Below are 21,866 nucleotides of genomic sequence, written 5' to 3'. Positions count from 1 at the left end.
ATCTTAATTCAAACAGAAACAAGATAATGTTTCTTACTTGTTTTAAGCAAAAACTCACTTGATTTTGATTTATTTCCCCAGAAAATAAGGTATAATATCTTATGGCGTTTTACTACTTTAGTAAATGCTTCTTGATTTAAGACATTTTTTAAATATTTGGACTGGAAATTAGACAAAAGCATTTTTTGCAGTGCAAACTTTTTGTCTTTTGTTGTTTTTCCCCTCGCGATGTGAAGGTCTAATACAGCTGAAGATCACAATGGCCATAGTCATCACGAAAGGTATTATGAGATTTGTTTTGTTTTGTGACTGAAGATACATGTACTCTACTGTAATCTGTGAAAACTAAATCTCATTACTATAATGTGGGTAAAAAATGTCCTTTAAAGAATCTAATGATAAACTCAAACACATCCCATGTCCTCAGCAGATTCTTTGAGGGAGGACAAGATTTTGAAGAATTGGAGGTTTAAACTTGAGAACAACGCGTTGATGTAAATTATGAGAGAAAACGTTCTTAATGGTTCAAGTAAAAACTAGTATTCATTTTCTCCACAGAGAAATAGATTTTCACAGAAACCTTATAAACCTTTATATTCAGCCCTGCTGTGAGCTACGAGATGTTAATCGATGGTATTTGCTTCTGTTGAGGCCGTCAGCCCACATTATTTCAGCTTATTTTTAAGATTGATTAACAGCAGAATTCCTGGTGAAAACTACATTACCCATGATGCTGTGCAGAAAATTACACCGATCAGAGTCTCGAAACAAGCAAAACGCACCAAAAGATCCGGCCAATCCCATGAAGCATTTTGAGTCGGTCTCCCTACGCTATTAAGATATATGTGTATATACTATATGCGCATTTTGCAATAAACGTAAACTATATGGTGTGTGAATATTTCTTTCACAATATGTGAAAGTAGTTTTATATTAATTTATTAATTCGGTTATGCTGTCTGCAATGCTTCATGGGATTGTAGTTCTTTCTCACTAAAGCCATTAAGTTCTCAGTCTTGTACCTTTTGTCTTTTTGTCCAATTTTCTAAAGTTTTTTTTTTTTACTTCAAATCAAAGTTTGTAATGTTGTGGTTCTCGTAGCTGGTTGGTTTGGTTCGTGGCTTATAACGCTTTAGCAAAGACTTTAAAAAATCCCAATGGGAGAAATAAATGGAGAAAATGTTTCCATAACCAACGCTGCTAAAAAAGCAGGCGCTAATGCACACTATAGTCATGAAAATAGCTCTTCTGGACAGGCTATAGTACGGTCACATGCCCTTTTGGCCCAGTCATGCCATTAGATCCATTGGTCTAAATCTGGTACATCAGATTTAGTTTTCTGTGACACTTTTCATTGTTTCAAAGTCTGTTGATTTGTCACAAAGATATTATCTAGAAGTTTTGCTGAATTTGAAAAAAAAAACGACTTGTTACAGTCTTGAAAGTTTCAGTAAGAATGTTTAATATGTGTACAGTCAGCAATGTTTTGCCTTGTTTTCCATCATTTTCCAGCAAAAGTGTGTTTATGAATTGGTTATTGTAAAAAAAAAAAATCTTAATCTTAATAAATCAGGCTTTTGTGTTGAGGCCAGTGAAAATGTTGTCTGAGCAAGGAAAAATATATAATTATTACTTTAAAATAACTGGATTAATTTCAATTATATTAAATATGACTATAATTTTATGTCTTTCTTATGATTTCTTATTATTGGGAGTTTTTTCACTTGGACATGAGATGTTCGCTTATATACTTAACTCGTGACACGTAAATGTTTCATTGCTAAAAACACAGCCAATCTGGTGATTTACCAACTGAGACTCTGAGCAAAGCTTGTTCCTCATAGACGCTGACCTGCTAAAACATGTGTGACTCTTCCAGAAAGAAGCAGCTGAGCCCTGAACACCAGGAGGATAAAGAGCTGAAGAAGAAAGAGAAGCAGCGTCTGGAGAAGGAGAAGAAAGAGCAGAAAGAGAAGGACAAAAAGAGAAACATGTTGCACAAGAAGTTTAAAGTGAATTCAGACACATAAATTAAAGCCACACTTAATGTAGCGCAGATATAGATTCAAACGCACTGGTGTTCACTTTAAAGATGGATAGCTCAAGCACACTTTTCTAGATGCCGTTTGCTCTGATCTTTAATGGTGACATACATTAGTGTAACTCCTCCAGGCGTCCTGCAGGTCCTGATATATTTCCCATGTTTCCCCATAGATCACCGGACTGGAAGAGCCCATGTATCGGGCCCGAGTGCTGGCGGCCAGCAAACTCCGCAAATACGACCTGCCCGTCAAAAGTGGGGATCTCATCAGCATCATCCGAACGGTCAACTGCCCCAAGGGCAAATGGCTGGCCAGAGACGCCAACCACAAATGTGAGACGTTCTTACAGATCTTCTAGTCATGGCTTATACTGTAGCAGAAACTACTCCTTAAAGGGGTCCTATAATGCCCTTTTCACAAGATGTAAAATAAGTCTGATGTCCCCAGAGTGTGTACGTGAAGTTTTAGCTCAAAATATATTTTTTTTATAGCATGTTAAAATGGTCACTTTTTAAGGGGGAGCAAACGTGCCATTTTTGTGTCTGTCCTTTTAAATGCAAATGAGCTGCTGCTCCTGGCACAGAGGGCGGAGCTTCAAGAGCTTGTGTGTGTGTGTGTGTGTTAGCAGCTCCGATTACCTCACACATACACACACTGAAAAATTCAAAAACTTTTAGCCTTTTATGTTTAAACCGCAGTCGGACAAAGATTGAGAGGCTCAAGAAGGACATTTCTGAATGGTTAGTTGCTGATGTGGAGCTGGATTAGCAGATTCTGTCATGATCATCTATAAATCGCGTTCCCGGGGGAGGGGATTGTGTAAGCAATAAGGTAGGAGAGGCTAGTGGTGTATGGAATAAGTCACGGCTGAAGGGTGTTGTTTGGCACAATGAAGTCAGCCGTGACTTATTGACGATACAGCACTTGCTTCGAGTGCCTTATTGCTTTTTTAAAACGGTTGCCACACAATACAAATATTAAAGCAGAAAAATAGTAATAGTAATAGTCCCTGACCGTGAACAGCAACAGAAGTTAAATACATTATTTCGCCATTAGATGGAGACAAAGACTGTGTTTATGAGTGAGTCAGTCAGTAGAGAAGACTTTTACATTGAAAGGACTCGAACTCGTGAACATAGAAAAGGAAGACACAACTGACAAATGACTATACGTGTCATAGCACGGCAAAACCCCTTAACTGTTAAAAGGACAAGATATCGCAGCGGACATTCAAACAGATTTTTTATTATGAATATAGGACTGAACTGTAAATGCAGGTACACTCGCTTAACTTAATCTCTCACAATACTCTATAAGCTTCAATGAACAATATCACTGAGAATGTTGACGTTGCTAAGAGTGGTTGCTAGGGGTGTTGTGTAGTGATACAGTAGAACCGTTGGGTGAAGCGGTTACAGCCGTGTTTTATCATAAAGCTATTGACCAATCAGAATCAAGGACTGGAACTAACCGTTTTATAAGTAAATTCTAGGGTTGGTGATGTCACTAACCCGGGATAAAGCTCCTGTAGCCTCTGCCAGCCGTTTGTTGTAGTCCTTAAAGCGATTTCTGTAAAAGACAATCTCTCCCTTCGCTTTGAGTGTTGTAACTTTGCAGATGTTGTTTAAGCTCAAACCGCAACATTACACACTAACTGAAGTTAGAAAACTGAAATCATAATCAGCCACCCCTTTAAGATAAGATAAAGTTGACCACTTTTTGAAAGTCATCCCAGTGTCCTAGAGAATCTCTTGCAGGAGTTAATGTAGTTTCTAAGACTGAAAGGAGACGGTCTCTCTTCTGCTGTCGTGTTCCCAGACGGCTACATATCCGTGATGAATGTGGAGCTGAACATTAAGGAGATGCTGGAGCTGGGGAAGAAGGCGTCACAGGCGGCCGGACGAGGCCAGACTGATGGAGATAACCTCAGCTTCAGCAGCAGGTACAGAACTAACATTCATATCCAGACAAACTCATGACATCATGCATATGAAATAAAGTTCACTAGCAAGTTAACCATGGATTGGCAGCTAGGGGTGTCACGATACATCGGTATGGATCAAAAGACTAATGATACGATGCAACAGCTTTATTTCGACACTCAATATCTCTGGCTGTGTTTACACTGGCACAAGAAAATCCTATTTTTTACTCGCATCTTATCTGACACATCGGAGTGTGTTGCACACGTGAACGCACGAGATCCGATTTTTTCGCATTCGTTCTGAGCCACTTCTAAATGTGGTTTTAAATGTGGTTTCCCACAAAGGTCGTGTCTTTTTAATGTCGTATCATGAAACAGACTCACTTATTTTTTTACTAAGGTGCAAACTTTATAGTAAAGAAATGCAACTTTATAGTTAAGAAGAACAGAAACATTGAGCATAGAAATTGGTGTTCAACCCGTGAATGTTTTAAATAAAACTGCTTTGCTACTGAAAGCTTCATTATGGGCTGTTTCTCAGCACTGAGGTGATAACCGCTGTGTTTGTAAATAAATGAGCAGCTTCACTATTACACACAGCTGTAATTCACACTTGTTATCTCAGGCCTTGTCCACACTAATACGCCTTCTCCATTTTGGCCTTCCGTCCGCACTGAGACGCCGTTTTAGCAACGAAAACACTCTCCAAAGTGGATTGTAAGGGGGTACAGTTTTCAGACCCAGGACCAGATATGATGAAAGAAGACCAGGAGTCGTGAAGTTCAATCAAATAAGTAAAAATTTACTGAAGAATAGTTTGCAGTTAAATTGGTAGAGCCAGCGTCAAAGTCTCACGAGGAGGTCGCAAGCTGACTCTACCTTACACAAAATCTTACACCAATTATACCTTTTCCAAGGGCATTCATTACATATTTGCTACTTCTGATTGGCTAAGAGAACAAAGTCTAAACAATCCTACACTTATAGATAGACAGTAGGGTACGTTGACATTAGTCAAGATAATTGTCGTCCGAGTCCCTGAAGGTTCGATGTTGACCTCGGAGGTCATCGAGAAGGGTCCCGAGATCTGCACAGAACATGCAACGCACACACAAAAGCAGAAGAGAATCACAGCTCTACCAAGGTTGTAGAGAGCCTGAGCTCAGTGTTATCAGGTCAGACTACCCAAAACATACTGATAACACCTTCCCTCCTCAGAAAGAAGTACAGATACTGTCCACTTTATTCTCTAGAGAAATACACATGAAAGAAATACAATTCTGTGAACTAACTGTGAACTAGATCATGTAAGTCAAGTAGAAGTTGACCCCTGTAACCTCAGCTTGGTCAGCAGAAAACAGACACAGAGCATCTGATGGGCCTTCAGGCTTGCCCTCCTCTATTATGAGCTGTTTGCCCAATACAAAGGGCCTGTTCTCAAGGTCCTCGTCCAGGCCAATAAAGATCAGTCACAGACACCATAATACACTTAAAAATATATGAGCAGAAATGCTGACAACAAAATAGGATTAAAACTATATCTGAATCACTCGTGAATATAGTTAATGATTATAAACTTGATTAGTACTTGTTATAGGAATAATGTAAAGGATATATATTAATATAATGAAGACGCAAGGGATTCTGACCCCAACCCTTCAGGATGCTTTTGAAAACGCAGTTTTCGTGTTGTAGTGTGGACTGAGAAAACGGTTGCATTTAAGAACGAAGACGTAAGTTTAGTCATGTGACGCGTATTGAACCCACAGATATTCATGTTTATACTGGTATTGTGCCTGTTATGTGCTATTCACTTCCACACAGTTGCTAGATATGTTCCTTCACACACTCTTCATATCACAGTCCTGCAAACATGACAGAACATTTACTCATTTGCTGTCCTGCGGTAAAACATGAGAGGATTTGTGTTTTAGACCAAACATATAATGATGAGTGAGAGCGACCTGGACCATTCAGTGAATGTGGAGATATTTTTAGGGCTGATCCGAATACCATTTTTTGAGCTTCGAAGCTTCGGTAGTAATGAACATCGAATATTCAAAGCTTCGGTAGTAATGAACATTAGCTTCAGAAAGAGGGGGCTTAACATTCTTCTCTCTAATAAAGGCAGGAATCTCTGTGTGTCCGTTTGCATTTTGATTATTTCGAGAACCGCTCATCCAGTCGACTTCACAAGGGAGTGCAGTGTTGCATTTGGTGCAATATAGATGGACACGCGAGACGCGACACATTCAGAATGAATAAACTTTTAGTAAACTACAGAACAGCGGCGCACGTACCTCACGCGGGCAGGGCTTATATGCACTAGTGATATAAAACGCACACACACACAGGTCTGTTAAATTAAGCAATACTTTTAAGGTAGTCTAATATTTTTCTGACTAACAAATTACTGACACAGTAAAGGGTAGATTTAAATAAAGAAAAAAGAAATTTAAAAAAAGAAAAACGAAATTTAAATAAAGAAAAATGAAATTAAGTTAAATTAAAAACGAGATTAATTTAGATTGATAATAACGGGTAAAAAGGCTAATACATTTTGTTTCTATTATTCTATTTCCCACTATGTCAAAGCAAAGCAGCTTAACCCAAAACACAAGCTCAAGCATTCTGTCCACACACACTCCGCTGTTCTGCACTTCTGTCCACACACACTCCGCTGTTCTGCGCTCTAGCCAGGGAACACTCCCGTTGCAGGAACGTCGGTATCTCTTGCAGGCAGTGTGCAAACTCCAACCTGTTAACATGGGAGCTCAAATAAAGACGCTCACGCCACGCAGCCAGTGTGTCGCCGGCCTTATTCAAGCGCGAATGAGAACCGTTTCGCGGGGGATCCCAGGTGTGCAAAAAATAAATAAAATTAATTTAAAAAAAATATTCGAATGTCAAATTTTCTGCTGTTCACTCCCATCAGACTCTGCACTGCATTACACATTATAAACACTATATCTACAGCATATCATAGTCAGACTGTTAACCGCCACAGTGCCACGAATGCGCCTCATCTGAAACTGTTTGATGTTTGCAGGTCCTCTCATCAGAATCCTGTGTTCACCAGTAGCTGTAAGTGTTCTGCTTTTCTTTTCTTTATTCTTTATATGCAACTGTTTTATGGTCTTTTGGGTAAGTGTTGTATTTCTATTCCACTGTAATACCTAGATCCTTCTAAAACATGTTCATAATCCACTGTAATCAAATATCGCCCTTACCCAGGGCTTGACATTAACTTTTTGAGGCTCTTGTCCTTCGGACAAGTAAATTTATGTTTTACTTGTCCATGCACAAAAGTCACTTGTCCGGGTAAAGATTTATAATTTTATCTTTTTTTTGTGTGTGTGTGTTTTGCTAATGCAGAATTCGAACAAACCATTGAAAGCATCCAAACACTATCAATATTAATAAAATTCAGTTGAAACAGTAGAAAGGAACGTGTCCCAAGAATAGAGTTCCCCTTCAACAAGAAATAAGGATCTCCAGACTCCATAATACAAAGTAATACTTTGCACGCTGGTGTGCAGTGTATCACCAGAGGAAGTGGTGACTCTTGTAGGTATCCTCAGTATTTGCAAGCTAGCTAGACTTACTGTATACTATATCTAAAATAATTTTGTAGACATAAGAGATAGAGATGCACCGATTACAATTTTCTAGGCCGATTCCGATTTTTCATTGAGTTTGACCTGCTGATACAGATTTAAGCCGATTCCGATGTATTTTTTTTCTAACCACTTTACAGCACACACACACATATTTATTTTTGATCTTTTCTTTAACCCTTTCACGCGTAAGTTTAAAATATTCTAACTGACACCCCCACCCCCAGAGTGAGTTTTTTCAAGGCGAACGTTCCCTTTAATGTTTCCATGGCGACGCGTCACGCGATACACCGCAGCCACAATAATACTGTACGACAGATGTGTCGCTTTTATTTCGCTTTTTCTTTTTTATTCAAAATATTCACAAACGTGCTTACCATGTCATCAACTAGCTTGTCTGATATTCCGATTCTCAAATACGTGTAAGTGAGTGTGTTTGGTTGTTTAAAAACCTTTATAAATAATATTGATCTATAACATGAGATGGGCGCCGCAATGTTGTCCTGTCAGTCGGATTTACAGCACGTAAATTCATCAGTTTCTCCCGAAATAAATGGAAGAAAGTGGCCGGTGAACTGAGAAGAATGGAGTAAACTTTATAGTTACTTCCACTATGTTTGTCTGATATGAATAACACATGTCGGCAAATTATATTTGAATAGATTGTTATTGCTGCTTCCACAGACATCATTTACAAACTCCAAATGTATTGTTTTACTCGTGCTTATGTGTATTTAAATATCTGAAACCTAAAATAAACATTATGAGGTTGAAAACACTGCTTAGTTGTGATATATGACAGCGCTGAACGCGTCCGACTCTGGCTCAGCGCTTGCTAATATTACTATTTTATTAATAAAATTAATTTAGTATTAATAGGGAAAAAATACTCATCAGTGGCTTTATAGTGTTCTTTTAATTTGTATTTATTTTTATTTAATTTGATTTAATTCCTTTTTGGATGGTTATCCAATGTGTTTTAAAGCTTTGTTGGCAAAAAAAACAACAATAAACAAACAATAAACAACCAGTCAAGAATGTGTACAGTGTTATAATAAGCTATGTACAAAGGTGTAGGTTTCAAACATTTTAGGTGATTTATTATGGACAAAAAACATAGTGAATGACTCAAAAATATACAGTGAGGAAAATAAGTATTTGAACACCCTGCTATTTTGCAAGTTCTCCCACTTAGAAATCATGGAGGGGTCTGAAATTGTCATCGTAGGTGCATGTCCACTGTGAGAGACATAATCTAAAAAAAAAAAATCCAGAAATCACAATGTATGATTTTTTAACTATTTATTCGTATGATACAGCTGCAAATAAGTATTTGAACACCTGAGAAAATCAATGTTAATATTTGGTACAGTAGCCTTTGTTTGCAATTACAGAGGTCAAATGTTTCCTGTAGTTTTTCACCAGGTTTGCACACACTGCAGGAGGGATTTTGGCCCACTCCTCCACACAGATCTTCTCTAGATCAGTCAGGTTTCTGGGCTGTCGCTGAGAAACACGGAGTTTGAGCTCCCTCCAAAGATTCTCTATTGGGTTTAGGTCTGGAGACTGGCTAGGCCACGCCAGAACCTTGATATGCTTCTTACAGAGCCACTCCTTGGTTATCCTGGCTGTGTGCTTCGAGTCATTGTCATGTTGGAAGACCCAGCCTCGACCCATCTTCAATGCTCTAACTGAGGGAAGGAGGTTGTTCCCCAAAATCTCGCAATATATGGCCCCGGTCATCCTCTCCTTAATACAGTGCAGTCGACCCTGTCCCATGTGCAGAAAAACACCCCCAAAGCATGATGCTATCACCCCCATGCTTCACAATAGGGATGGTGTTCTTGGGATGGTACTCATCATTCTTCTTCCTCCAAACACGTTTAATGGAATTATGACCAAAAAGTTCTATTTTGGTCTCATCTGACCACATGACTTTCTCCCATGACTCCTTTGGATCATCCAAATGGTCATTAGCAAACTTAAGACGGGCCTTGACATGTGCTGGTTTAAGCAGGGGAACCTTCCGTGCCATGCATGATTTCAAACCATGACGTCTTAGCCGCCTTCACACTGGCAGTTGAAATCAGCTCCGATACGGCTACGAAACGACCGGAAGTCATTCATTTCCTATGGAGATTCGCAGACCGCATGCGAATGGGTCCGAAGCGGGTCCGAACGAGTGCGGTGCGAAAAAAATCGTGTCCGTTGGTCATCCGGATGCGTTCAAAAAATTGAACTCTTGCGAAAGGCTATGGACGGTTCCTTTCCGACAAATCCAGCGGAAGTTAGCGTTGCTATGGTACTGATAAACAAACCTGAATTCTTAACTTTTAATAAAATAAATAATGATTTTATAACGATAAGTTGTCATGTCATTTTTTTATTTTCATGATTTTCTAACGTTATTAGGGCAGTTAATACAATTAAAAGCCCTATACCACATTAGCCGACCTGACATGTCAACGTCCTGGGGAACTTTCCTCCACGCAGCAGCCTGTCTCTATAACCCCCTCAACAGAGAGATCAAACAGTACAGTACATTCTGACACCGACATAATCAACCGTTAATCTCTCCGCCATTTTTGTTCTACTCGCTTCCGAACCTTCCGACGCTTTTCAACGGTGTAGTACGACGTCCGCTGGGGGCGTATTGCGTATTACGGAGCTGATTTCAACTGCCAGTGTGAAGGCGGCGTTAGTGTATTACCAACAGTAACCTTGGAAACGGTGGTCCCAGCTCTTTTCAGGTCATTGACCAGCTCCTCCCGTGTAGTTCTGGGCTGATTTCTCACCTTTCTTAGGATCATTGAGACCCCACGAGGTGAGATCTTGCATGGAGCCCCAGTCCGAGGGAGATTGACAGTCATGTTTAGCTTCTTCCATTTTCTAATGATTGCTCCAACAGTGGACCTTTTTTCACCAAGCTGCTTGGCAGTTTCCCCGTAGCCCTTTCCAGCCTTGTGGAGGTGTACAATTTTGTCTCTAGTGTCTTTGGACCGCTCTTTGGTCTTGGCCATGTTAGTAGTTGGATTCTTACTGATTGTATGGGGTGGACAGGTGTCTTTATGCAGCTAACGACCTCAAACAGGTGCATCTAATTTAGGATAATAAATGGAGTGGAGGTGGACATTTTAAAGGCAGACTAACAGGTCTTTGAGGGTCAGAATTCTAGCTGATAGACAGGTGTTCAAATACTTATTTGCAGCTGTATCATACAAATAAATAGTTAAAAAATCATATATTGTGATTTCTGGATTATTTTTTTTTAGATTGTCTCTCACAGTGGACATGCACCTACGATGACAATTTCAGACCCCTCCATGATTTCCAAGTGGGAGAACTTGCAAAATAGCAGGGTGTTCAAATACTTATTTTCCTCACTGTACATGAATCCAAAATACATAACACTTCATTTCAATTTTTTAAACTGATTTTTATTCATTAATAACACAAGGACAACAAAATAATATAACAACTCAATAGAGAAAAATAAAATACAGATGATACAAAATTAGTAATAGTCTAATTGACTTGAATTTGTCAAGTTAGATTTGAATAGTCAATATATTTCCCATATTTGTATATGTCTATGATATTAACTAAAAATTAATCCACTGTAAACAAGTCTCATCAGAGTGGTTTATAAGGATAAAGCTTTGCATTAACCAACTCTTAAATATTCAATGTTACTGAAAATAATCTTCATGACAGAAATTCACAAATATAGCCTATATACATCTGAGAACAGAAACGCATCATGTAACTGTAAAAGTAAAAAAAATAATAATAAAAAAATAACAGCGCGCTTTGTTTGTAAAAAGGTTGTGAATTAGTATTTAATACGGTGACAAGTCACGTGACAAAAGAATGAAGGACTCAAACCCGAAGACTCGAGAGATGAACTAATCATTTCCGTTTCCGCTACTAACAGCATAGCCTCCATAGACATCATATAGAGACTAGATGCCCTATTGGCCGCTGGGCACTGAGAAATGCGGCCGCCATCTTAAACCGGTCGTACTCCTAGTTTCGTTGCGTGGCAGCAGTTAAGATGCCAGAGCACTGTGGACCATCGCAAAAGTCCGTTAGCATCTCAGCTGTTAGGCTAACTAAAGGTAACGTTAATTTAGGTAAACTATAGACTTGAGCTGTAATTTTGGGCTTTTAATCACATCTTCTGTGTAGATGAGAGATTTTGTAGTTTTGTAAAGGTTTTGCTGACAATTGGTCAATGGATGAATGGAAATAAGCAAATTTATTTAACCTAAAAGTACGCACTGTATGGTTAATTTAGTGGTTCTCAACGGGGGCGGTACCGCCCCCCAGGGGGCGTTCAGAGAACAATGGGGGGCGTTGGAAGCAAGATTTTTGAAAGGGGGGCGTTCAGGTGTTAATGGGGGGCGTTCACGAGTTTAAATATATAACGCAAATTTTTGTTCATTTACTTTTATTAATTTTAAGCATTTAGTAATTTAGTTGTAATAAACACTTTAAGTGGGCTATTTAAAAAGTGTTTTAACCGTTAATTCATAGTTATCATGTGACGTCACACCATTACGCCCACCTGGAGGGCAAAATAAGGCTTTCCTCCATCGGCCACCAGTCATTTTTATCAGGTTTGTAGTTAGTATTAATGTAGTAAAACAGTGTTATTAAAAGATCAAATCCAATATATACCGCTTATTCATGATGCATACTTTGTACAGGTAAGCAGATGAACACAGAACAAATTATTTATAACATAATAATATTGTTTGTCTTCTCCCCTTTACAGTATTGTTTGCCATCTAGTCCTGATCACAGAGTTTAGCTCCAAACCCTATTAAGCAGACCTGAGCAGCCAGGGGCGTCATGCAAGCCAAAATTCTGGGGGGGCACAATCTGAGACGTTGCAATTGTTTTCTGACGGGTGATATGGATCATGTTAGGAGGGGTCAGGGGGTTTCTCCCCCTGAAAATTTTTAAATTCTGGCTGCTAAACATACCATTTCAATGCAGTTTGGGAGGGACAGAAATACCTTAACGGAGCTAGCAGCAACCCTCCTCTATCTGAGGACTAAGTTAAAGTATCTATTTTGTAAGTTTATGTAAAAGACAGGTTGATGAAAGAACTGTAAGCTCAAATTCAAAAGCTTTTGAAGTCTACTTCATTAAAGCATGTTTACACGCACACTTACTGTACACTTAGGCCTACTACACATGATTTTAAAAACAGTACCATTGCAGTTTTTATGTTATGATTTTAAACTGGTATGTGACCCAAGAACGATCTTACATTAAAGGTACATAAAGGTGCTGAGGTCTGACTTTGTGGTGCTCTGAAATTAAGTTATTTTAATATTAATATGTGATGAAGGACTTTGAAAGAAGTTTGACAGATTTCAGTGCTGAATAAGGTTAACACTACCCCGTTTATTTGAAAATGGTTAATATTTGACAGAAATGTAAAAAAGTAATCAAATCAAATGTAATATGTAACATTACTTTAGTAAAATCATTGAAATACTGTAGTTACACTGCTCATTATTATATTTTAAATAAGGAACTTGTAAAGAGTAATTTATGAGCTAACAGAAAAGCTAGTAACTTGTAACTTGTACATTTAACCTATGAACCAGACAGAAGGGCTATAGCTAGCCATGATGCGTAGCTAGCCATGAACCATATAGCGATGCCTTGATAACGTTAGGTTGGATTTTGCAGTTAGCCTACAACAAATTTAACACCCTCGTTTCTATGAAACTGAAAACAATTGAACCAGCTGGAGACTTTGACACAAGACAAAACAGAACAGATGTTTCAAAACCGATCAGATAACGTTACTATGGCTTTGTATGGCAGTAACGTTAGCCAACTAGTTTACGGTTAGACTAGGCTAGCTATCGATAACGTTACACTGACACAACTTAAGTTAATGCTCTGAATTCGCAGCTAATATCAAATCCATAACTTTTTGATCAAGTTAAAATTTCCAGGTCAACCACAAGTAATCCCACTACCTTTTAATATCATCCGATAACTAATTCAATGCCGATTTATTGCTTTACCCACTTACCACTTCAAGACCATCTGTAAAACATTGCCAGCTCAACGTGCAAGACGAGTGAGTTGTTTGAACATACACAGCAAAGATTCTTCTTCTTCTTCTTCTTCAGTGAATTTTATTGGCAGCTTGCAATCTTTGTGCATTACCGCCATCTACTGGATTGAGGTGTGATCACATTGGGGAGTCATAAATAAATGTATATAAAAAATAATAATAATAAAAAAAAGAAGATCAGAGCCCAAGCTTCAGCTAGCGCTGCGTGTTCAGCTCCTCCAGCTTCAACCTCAGCTCAAACCTCCAGAAAAAAAAAAAAAAATTGGCCTAAAGTCTTCTTGCTAGTTGTGTTTTTTTTTAGAAACTCTATCACTGCTTTAGTTGTAGACTGTGTTCCAGGTAGACTCAACAGGTTTCTCAAAGTAACAGAGTTCTTTGTTACCCTCTTAAATATTTCTCTCTCTTCAGAGTACTGCCTACATGTCAGAAGTACATGCTTCACGGTTTCTGTTTCCGTACAATATGGGCACATTCCTGTCTCATGTTCCCCTATTGTGTGTAAGCCGCTGTTCAGTCCTGTATGTCCTAACCTTAGCCTGATGAACCAGGTTTCCTCCTGTCGTGAAAGTGAGCTGATCATTTTAACTGTTACATTCTTTTGAATATTATATAAATGCCTACCTTTTTCCCCCTTATCCCATTTATCTTGCCAGAGTTTATGAATACCATCTTTAATTATTATTTTCACTTCTGATTTGCTGAGTGGAACCTGTACTTCTACTTGTTCTGCTTTGAGTGCTTCTTTTGCCAACTCGTCTGCCTTCTCATTGCCCTCAATACCTGTGTGCGCTGGAACCCAAGTGAACTGTAATATTAGCTTCTGTTGAGATATCCTGAAAATCATCTGATGAACTTCATCTAAAAGATCCTGTCTGCATGCAGATTTCCCAGTCTGGATGCTAGTTAGGGAGGACATAGAGTCTGAACAAATAACAGATTTATATGGCTTCACTTCTTCTACCCACTGTAGTGCCATTATGATGGCCATCATCTCTGCAGAGAAGATTGAGAGGTGGTTTGAGGTTCTTTTTTGTATTATAACTTTATATTTAGGAATGTATACAGCCACCCCCGTTTTACCTGCTGGTTCTTTGGATGCATCTGTAAATATTTGTACTGTGTCATCATATATTACTTCTAGATACTGATGTACACTTTGATGCAATCCTGTCTTGATTATATTTTTAGCTTCTAGATTAACTACAGGATAGCAGAAAAACCAAGGTGGAATTGTGCTCAAGTTAACATTTTTGCTGCAAGGTATAGTACTGATTCCCATGTCATCTGCCTCTTTATTGCGGTTCCATCCAAAACTACTGTTCACAATGCAACCATATTCCCAGCATTCTTCTAACACCAGTTTTGTAGGATGTGTAGTTTCATGCCCTTGTAAGTTTACCCAATATGCTAGAGAAAGTTTTAACCTCCTAAGATTTAAAGGCATCTCCCCTACCTCTACTTGCAGCGCTGTGATAGGTGACGTTCGGAAGGCTGCACTACACAACCGGAGAGCTTTAGCCTGCACCCTGTCCAGTTCAGCTAATGTAGTTTTTGCAGCTGTTTTGTATACTGTACATCCATAGTCAAACACTGATCGGATTAATGCAATATAAATTCTTTGCAAAGAAGAGCCTGACGCCCCCCAATTATACCCTGAAAGACACTTTAAAAGATTGATTGCTTTCTTACATTTGTCTACCATTTTCTGAACATGATTTTTAAAAGTAAGTTTACTATCAAACCACACACCAAGATATCTTAAGTCATTAACCTGTTTGAGAGATTGTCCATATATCTTAAGATCTATTGTGGGTTTTACCCTTTTCTTAGAAAAACAGATGAATTGCGTTTTTTCCACTGAAAGGTGGAATCCCCAGTCAAATGACCATTTTCCAACCTGACTAATTGCTGTCTGCATCCTTTGCTGAATTGTCAATATTACGGCCCCTTACCCACAATGCTCCATCATCTGCATATAATGCCCTATTTATCCTTTGGTTCACTCCATCAAACACATCATTAATCATTATATTAAACAGAACTGGACTACATACACTACCTTGTGGGGTGCCATTTTCTATTGTGTATGTGCTTGATGACTCTGACCCTATCCTGACCTCTATGGTTCTACCCTTTAAAAAATCTTTGATCCAGTTAAACATTTTACCTCCTATTTCCATTTTATTCAACTTAATTAAAAGTCCTTCTTTCCACAGCATGTCATAAGCCTTCTCTATATCAAAAAAGGTTGCCAAAACAGATTCTTTGTTAACTTGTGCTTTACGTATCTCATTCTCCAGGCAGACTACAGGATCCATAGTTGTTCTTCCATTATCCACAATATCCACTCTGATATGGTGTGATCAGCCCTCTGCTTTCTAATTTGTACACTAACCTTTTAGTAATCATCCTCTCCATGAGTTTACATAGGTTAGACGTTAATGCTATTGGTCTGTGGCTTTTGACATTCATTTTATCCTTTCCTGGTTTCCCTATAGGGACTATTACTGAGTGTTTCCACCCAGTAGGCAGTTTTCCTTGTTCCCAAATTTTGTTATATAAAACCAGTATCACATTTTTTGCCACATCAGATATTTCTTCAATCATTTTATAGCATATCCCATCTCTCCCTGGTGAGGTATTTTTAACACCTATCAATGCTCTTTTTAGTTCAAACTGTGTGAAATCTGCATCTAGTGAACTCTCCCGCACCATTTTCATCCCCAGCATATCTTTATTTTCTTCAATGATCCTCTTTCTTATAGCTAGCTCTTCACTGGAGAGGTTCTGTGAGCTATGTATCCTTACAAAGGATTTTGCAAGCATCTCAGCTTTTTCTCTACTGGTTACTGCCTCAGTGCCATTATCTCTTAATACTGGTAGTGAAAAGTCCCTTCTTATGCCACCCATTTTTCTGATCATTCCCCATATGTCATTAATTTTTATTCCTGTCCCAATATTACTACAAAAATCTCTCCAATATTTCCTTTTAGCTTCTCTTATAATTCTTTTGGCTTTAGCCTGTGCTCTTTTATACTCCAATAAATTATCAAATGAATGATTAGATTTAACAATTTTAAAGGCTTTATTCCTGTTTTTAACAGCCTCTCTACACTCATCAGACCACCATGGTACCATTTTCCTCTTCTTTGCTCCAGATGTTTTGCCTATTGTTTCCTCTGCTGACTCATGTATTATATTAATAATCATATTATTCAACTCCTCAATGTCGTCACTCAAACAGCAAAGATTCTAGAGCGCTCTAGATTTGATATACACAGACACCATATTAGGAAAAAGGGGCGGGCTGATGCTGACCGATTTATTACACATCCAGAAGAATACATTTGAGTCGTTATAGGGTCTGGTATATTATGGAGCATAATAGGAATAAAGTTGTGACAAAAAAATTATCAGGGAGGAAAAATCTGACTTTGAATGGGCATGACGCCACTGTGAGCAGCTGATCCAGGATCACCAGAAACTCTGCAGAACTTTGGTCTGGACACCAGTGATGTAAGTTCAGAACATAATGCAGGAGATCTCAACATTGTCTCTCAAGGTCCACTTACATGCAGAGGTTTACTCCAGCCTAGTCCAGCACACCTGAACAAGCTAATCAAGGTGCATAACTCTGGGTGCATATCACTCAGGTCTCTAGCTCAGTAGTCAGTGGTTAAGGGCCGTCTTTATCACAAAATCCTTACAGTGCACTGAAACATTCGCTCCCTAAAAACTCACTGTTATCGGAAGTTCTGAAGCTCAAAACTTTAATCACACGAGACAGTTCGCTACAAAATGACATGTGAAAGCTGATTTTAAAACACAAACCAATATTATATTTCAGCATAAACATACGTCTCTAGACAGGTAATGTCTAATCAAGCAAACATTTACAATTTATCTATGACTGAAATCTTGCACAAATATGTAGAGGGAAAACTCAAGTGTATACTTCACTTTTTGGACAACCATTGTTTTTTTACATTTACATTTTGGTTATTGTTTTCTTTCTCACTTTAGATGCTGGAGAAAACACAGCCAGGCTAAAGTATTCAAAGTGGAAACTTCTGTCGTGGCTCAATAATCCAGGATTGGGACAGCGGAAGGAGCAGATCACAGATCAGGCAGAGATCTACTGGTGCCCCTGAGGAACTGATTTACCTCCTAATGCGTCAAACATTACCAAACATTTTCATCACTCACCTTCATGTCGTTGCAAACCTGTAAGACTTTCGTTCATCTTTGAAACACAAATGTAGATCTTTTTAATGAAATCTGAGAGCTTTCTGTCCCTCCATTTCACAGTTTATGCAACTACAACTTTCAAGGTAGTAAAGACATTATAACAATAATCAATATGACTCCAGTGGTTTAACCTCATCTTTATGAAGTGAAGTGAATGCTTTGTGTGTGCAAAAAAACCCATTGCATCTTTATTCACAAAATATACATCTCTGACACGTGTTCACAGAGCACCACGATTCATCAGGGTTGTGTTGGCGAGAGAGCCGGCCATCTCATGCGTCGGAGATACATCATAAGTGAATAAAGATGTAATTGTTTGCGCACACAAGGCATCTGTTAAAAATATCTTCATTTGTGTTCTCCACAAAAGTCTTACGGGTTTGGAGCGACATGAGGGTCAGTAATTAATGACAGAATTTACATTTTTGTGTGAACTATCCCTTTACTGTTTTCTAATGTGGTTATAATTGGTCATTGTTCTGTTTTATAAACATTTTCAATATTTTTAAGATTTATTGTTTTGAAAAAATGTTTATACAGAAAAGAAAAATTTGATAAGTCACAGTAAAATGGGTATGGGTATATGTGAGATATTTAGATATACACTGCAATGCATAAGTGAATACACTCATGCTAAAGTTGACTAAAAAGAGGAATAAAAAATCATATTTTGGAAATTGAACAAGGACACCCTATGTTAAATTCCCATAGAGGCAGGCAGATTTTTATTTTTAAGCATTTTTTAAAAAAAAAATTTAGGATACTATGCATCCTGATAAAGTTCCCTTGGCCTTTGGAATTAAAATAGCCCCACATCATCACATAGCCTTCACCATACCTAGAGATTGGCATGGGGTACTTTCCATAAGATCATCTCTCAATGCAAATCAAACTAGCTTTTAGGCTAACTGAAATAAAATCATGCCAATCTCTAGGTATGGTGAAGGCTATGTGATTTTAATTCCAAAGGCCAAGGGAACTTTATCAGGATGCATAGTATCCTAAAAAAAAAATACTTAAAAATAAAAATCTGCCTGCCTCTATGGGAATTTAACATAGGGGTGTACTCACTTATGCACCATGTATTTTAAGGAAGAACATTTATTTATTTACGATACATTATTCATTCACAAAGAAAATTGGTGTCCTTAAAGGTTGGATTTTTCCTAATTTTTTAAATTAAGGCATTAAGTTCAATTTCCAAAATATGATTTTTTATTCCTCTTTTTAGTCAACTTTAGCATGGGTGTATTCACTTATGCATTGCACTGTATATGTGGTATAATATCTCGCTCCAGTGCAGTAGGTGTCGGTGTGCAACTGTTCAGCTGCTCCAAACCCTCCTGTAAAACACACGAAGAAGAGGAAAACGAAAGTAACAACACCTGTTGACACCTTAACCTGTTGACACTGATAACACTCGCGGCCATTTATGAGTTTAATCCACAATCCATCGAGACCAGGAAGAGATTCTGAGAACGACGCGCGCGGACTGACAACAAGCGTTACTGAGTTTAAAATACTTATAAATTCTCTTCTCAGTGGACAAGACTGCAAGTAAGTTTAATACATTCTCCGTTACAGTCATTTGTAATTATTAGGAACTTCATATTGTATATTAAGCGTGATTTAAATGTGAAGTTACAGAAGGCTGTTCTTCTGCTACTCCGAACAGACGAAGAATCTGCCAGAAATTACAATCTTTTGAAGTAAAAACACGAAAAGTTTTATTGATAAAGGGTTATTGAAAACAAATATGTTTTTGAAATTTTTGAAAGGTTTCTTACATTTCCTCTTATGTTTTAGGCTGTTGTTTTTGTGATGTGAAATCGAAAGTATTTTTGAAGCAGACATTTACAGTAGACAGAGATGAAGCCTAACGTCAATGAACAACAATCTGATATTATTAAACTGAATATTTCAGTTCATATAGCAATTATGAATAGCAGTTATACAGTATGTCTATTATAATTCTGGTTACTTTTACGTAATTAGTTATTTTGGGATCATTTGAAAGTAATGAAATCAACCACCATTGTGAACTTGAAGTAATGATTAAATGACAAACGATTCAACAATTAATAAAGATTGGGTAAATATGATTGTAAAATTATATTATACTGTAATAGAGAATATAACAAATTGGGTTCTGTTCCCCAATGAATTAATATTTAGAGTCAGTTAAACTCATTAAACAATCAGAAATGATTAAGACCATTCAGTTATTTTACATGTCAATATATTTGTTTGTAACTCACTTTATTTTATACATTGCTTTTGCTGTTGCTGTTGTTGATGATATCTCAGCATTCTTCATTATTGTCTTAAATAAGATGTTCTTCATCTGTGTAAAATGGTGTCATTTCCAGGTGATGCTGAAGGATTGAGTGTTTTCAGAAAGCAGTGCTGATCAGTTTTCAGTGTCAGTTTAGCTGCAGTATGTCAGAGGAAAGAGGAAAGGACTCTCTCTCTCAGATGAGTCTCTCAGAGAAACACAGGTAAGACTGCGTCTGTTTTCATCAGTTTAAACTCGACTGGACTTTGTGTTTCCCTGTCAGTAACAAAACTTTAAGCATTGTTCTATATTTGCAAATGCTTTGAACAACTTCAATTTTTCACTTCTTAAATTAACTCTATAAAGCCCTGTTTGCTCTATAGAAAATATCACAGTTAATAATTTGTTAATAACCTTCTAGACGCTGAATTAATCCAAATAAATGACTTTAGTTTCTAGATCATAAAATTATTGATAGACATTAGAAAACAACTATACACTTAATTTAATTCAAGTATGCCAACAAAACTGTGTCGCACAGACATTTCTGCTCTTTATTTCTGTCAATAAACAAAAACTTGACATGTTCTCTTAAATTATAATTCTCAACATATTTAATCTCACTCATGTATATTAAAGAAATTGGTAAATTAATGTGAGCCAGTAAATAAAATGATTGTTAACTATAAAACTGTTGATTGTGAGTGTGTATTTCTGTGGAGGATTAGATAGAGACACAGATGTGTTTCATACACAGTTGATCCTCCTTTACTAAAGTGTTTTCTCTCTCTCTCTGTTCTTTGTGTCATCAGTGTAAGATCAGGCTCACATGTGTCCAGCTCTGTGTCTCTGAAGAGTGATCGGTCTAAAGCTGGAGTACCACCATACTTCAGTGAGAAAACACCATCATCTAATAAAAGGTATTTTGTGTTACTAATTTTTTGTCACACATTGACTGTGTTTAAAAGTTGTATCAGTGAATACCAATCGTGAAACATGTTTAGATCAAATATTTATCAGAGTATTCACAGCTAATGCTTATTTCTCTTTCTGTAAAATATCAGTTAGTATTTTATTTTACTAATTTGATTACAGGCTTCAATATGAGACATTAGACTCAGACGTTCAGACTCACAGGAACCACGAGAATTTCAAAGACAATCTTCTAGGGATCTTCCAGGTAGGAAAACACATTTTTATAAATGTTTAATATTTCTAACAAACAAATATGTTATTGAACAAAAAAATGTAATTAAATTTTTCTTGATCACTTATTTTTCTTTTTAAAGACATTTTAGCACAACTTGGTTAGAATGTTAGTCTTTTAACTGGATTTTTTATGTACATGTATTATAATTATTGAATAAATAGTGTTGACCAAATGTAGATGTACAATTTGGCTTAAATTGTGTTATTCTTTTTCTCTTACTTTTGTTTGTAGGGTCTTGAGAGCAAAATAATCACATTTCTGAAGAATGAGCTGGAGAAGTTAAAGAAAATATTACACAAAGAGAACACACAACACTTTGTGAAGGACTTTATTGAGAACAGATCCAGTATCAAATCAGCAGCTCTTGATCTCACACTACATTACCTGAGAGAGATGAAGCAAGATGAAGCTGCTGATGCTCTAGAAGGTAAGAGACTCATGATCATC

At 37.5% G+C, this 21,866-nt stretch overlaps 1 protein-coding gene and 1 pseudogene across 3 annotated transcripts in view; both read left to right on the top strand.

Moving 5' to 3' along the window:
• LOC311087289 overlaps window positions 1-18,251 on the top strand; it is a 31,520-nt pseudogene extending 13,269 nt beyond the window's left edge. The window contains exons 8-12 of the transcript XR_014609612.1: window positions 237-281; window positions 1,880-2,012; window positions 2,215-2,374; window positions 3,861-3,984; window positions 17,710-18,251. The product of XR_014609612.1 is annotated as an uncharacterized misc_RNA (transcript). The remainder of the gene's footprint in view (window positions 1-236; window positions 282-1,879; window positions 2,013-2,214; window positions 2,375-3,860; window positions 3,985-17,709) is intronic.
• Window positions 18,252-19,354: 1,103 nt separating this feature from the next.
• LOC311087282 (NACHT, LRR and PYD domains-containing protein 12-like) overlaps window positions 19,355-21,866 on the top strand; it is a gene marked incomplete at its 3' end in the record, with an annotated part of 349,673 nt that continues 347,161 nt past the window's right edge. The window contains exons 1-5 of one of the 2 annotated variants that reach the window (XM_084120583.1): window positions 19,355-19,491; window positions 20,304-20,432; window positions 21,022-21,129; window positions 21,305-21,389; window positions 21,651-21,846. In XM_084120583.1, coding sequence (XP_083976709.1) covers window positions 20,374-20,432; window positions 21,022-21,129; window positions 21,305-21,389; window positions 21,651-21,846 — 448 coding nt within the window. In that variant the 5' untranslated portion in view covers window positions 19,355-19,491; window positions 20,304-20,373. The remainder of the gene's footprint in view (window positions 19,492-20,303; window positions 20,433-21,021; window positions 21,130-21,304; window positions 21,390-21,650; window positions 21,847-21,866) is intronic. The other variant, XM_084120582.1, reaches the window with a different exon arrangement.

This window comes from Abramis brama (assembly GCF_963993115.1).
Source record: "Abramis brama genome assembly, chromosome: 7".
Classification (NCBI taxonomy): Eukaryota; Metazoa; Chordata; class Actinopteri; order Cypriniformes; family Leuciscidae; genus Abramis; species Abramis brama.
The sequence above is the reverse complement of the archived record's forward strand: the minus strand, read 5'-3'. Positions and strand labels throughout refer to the sequence as shown.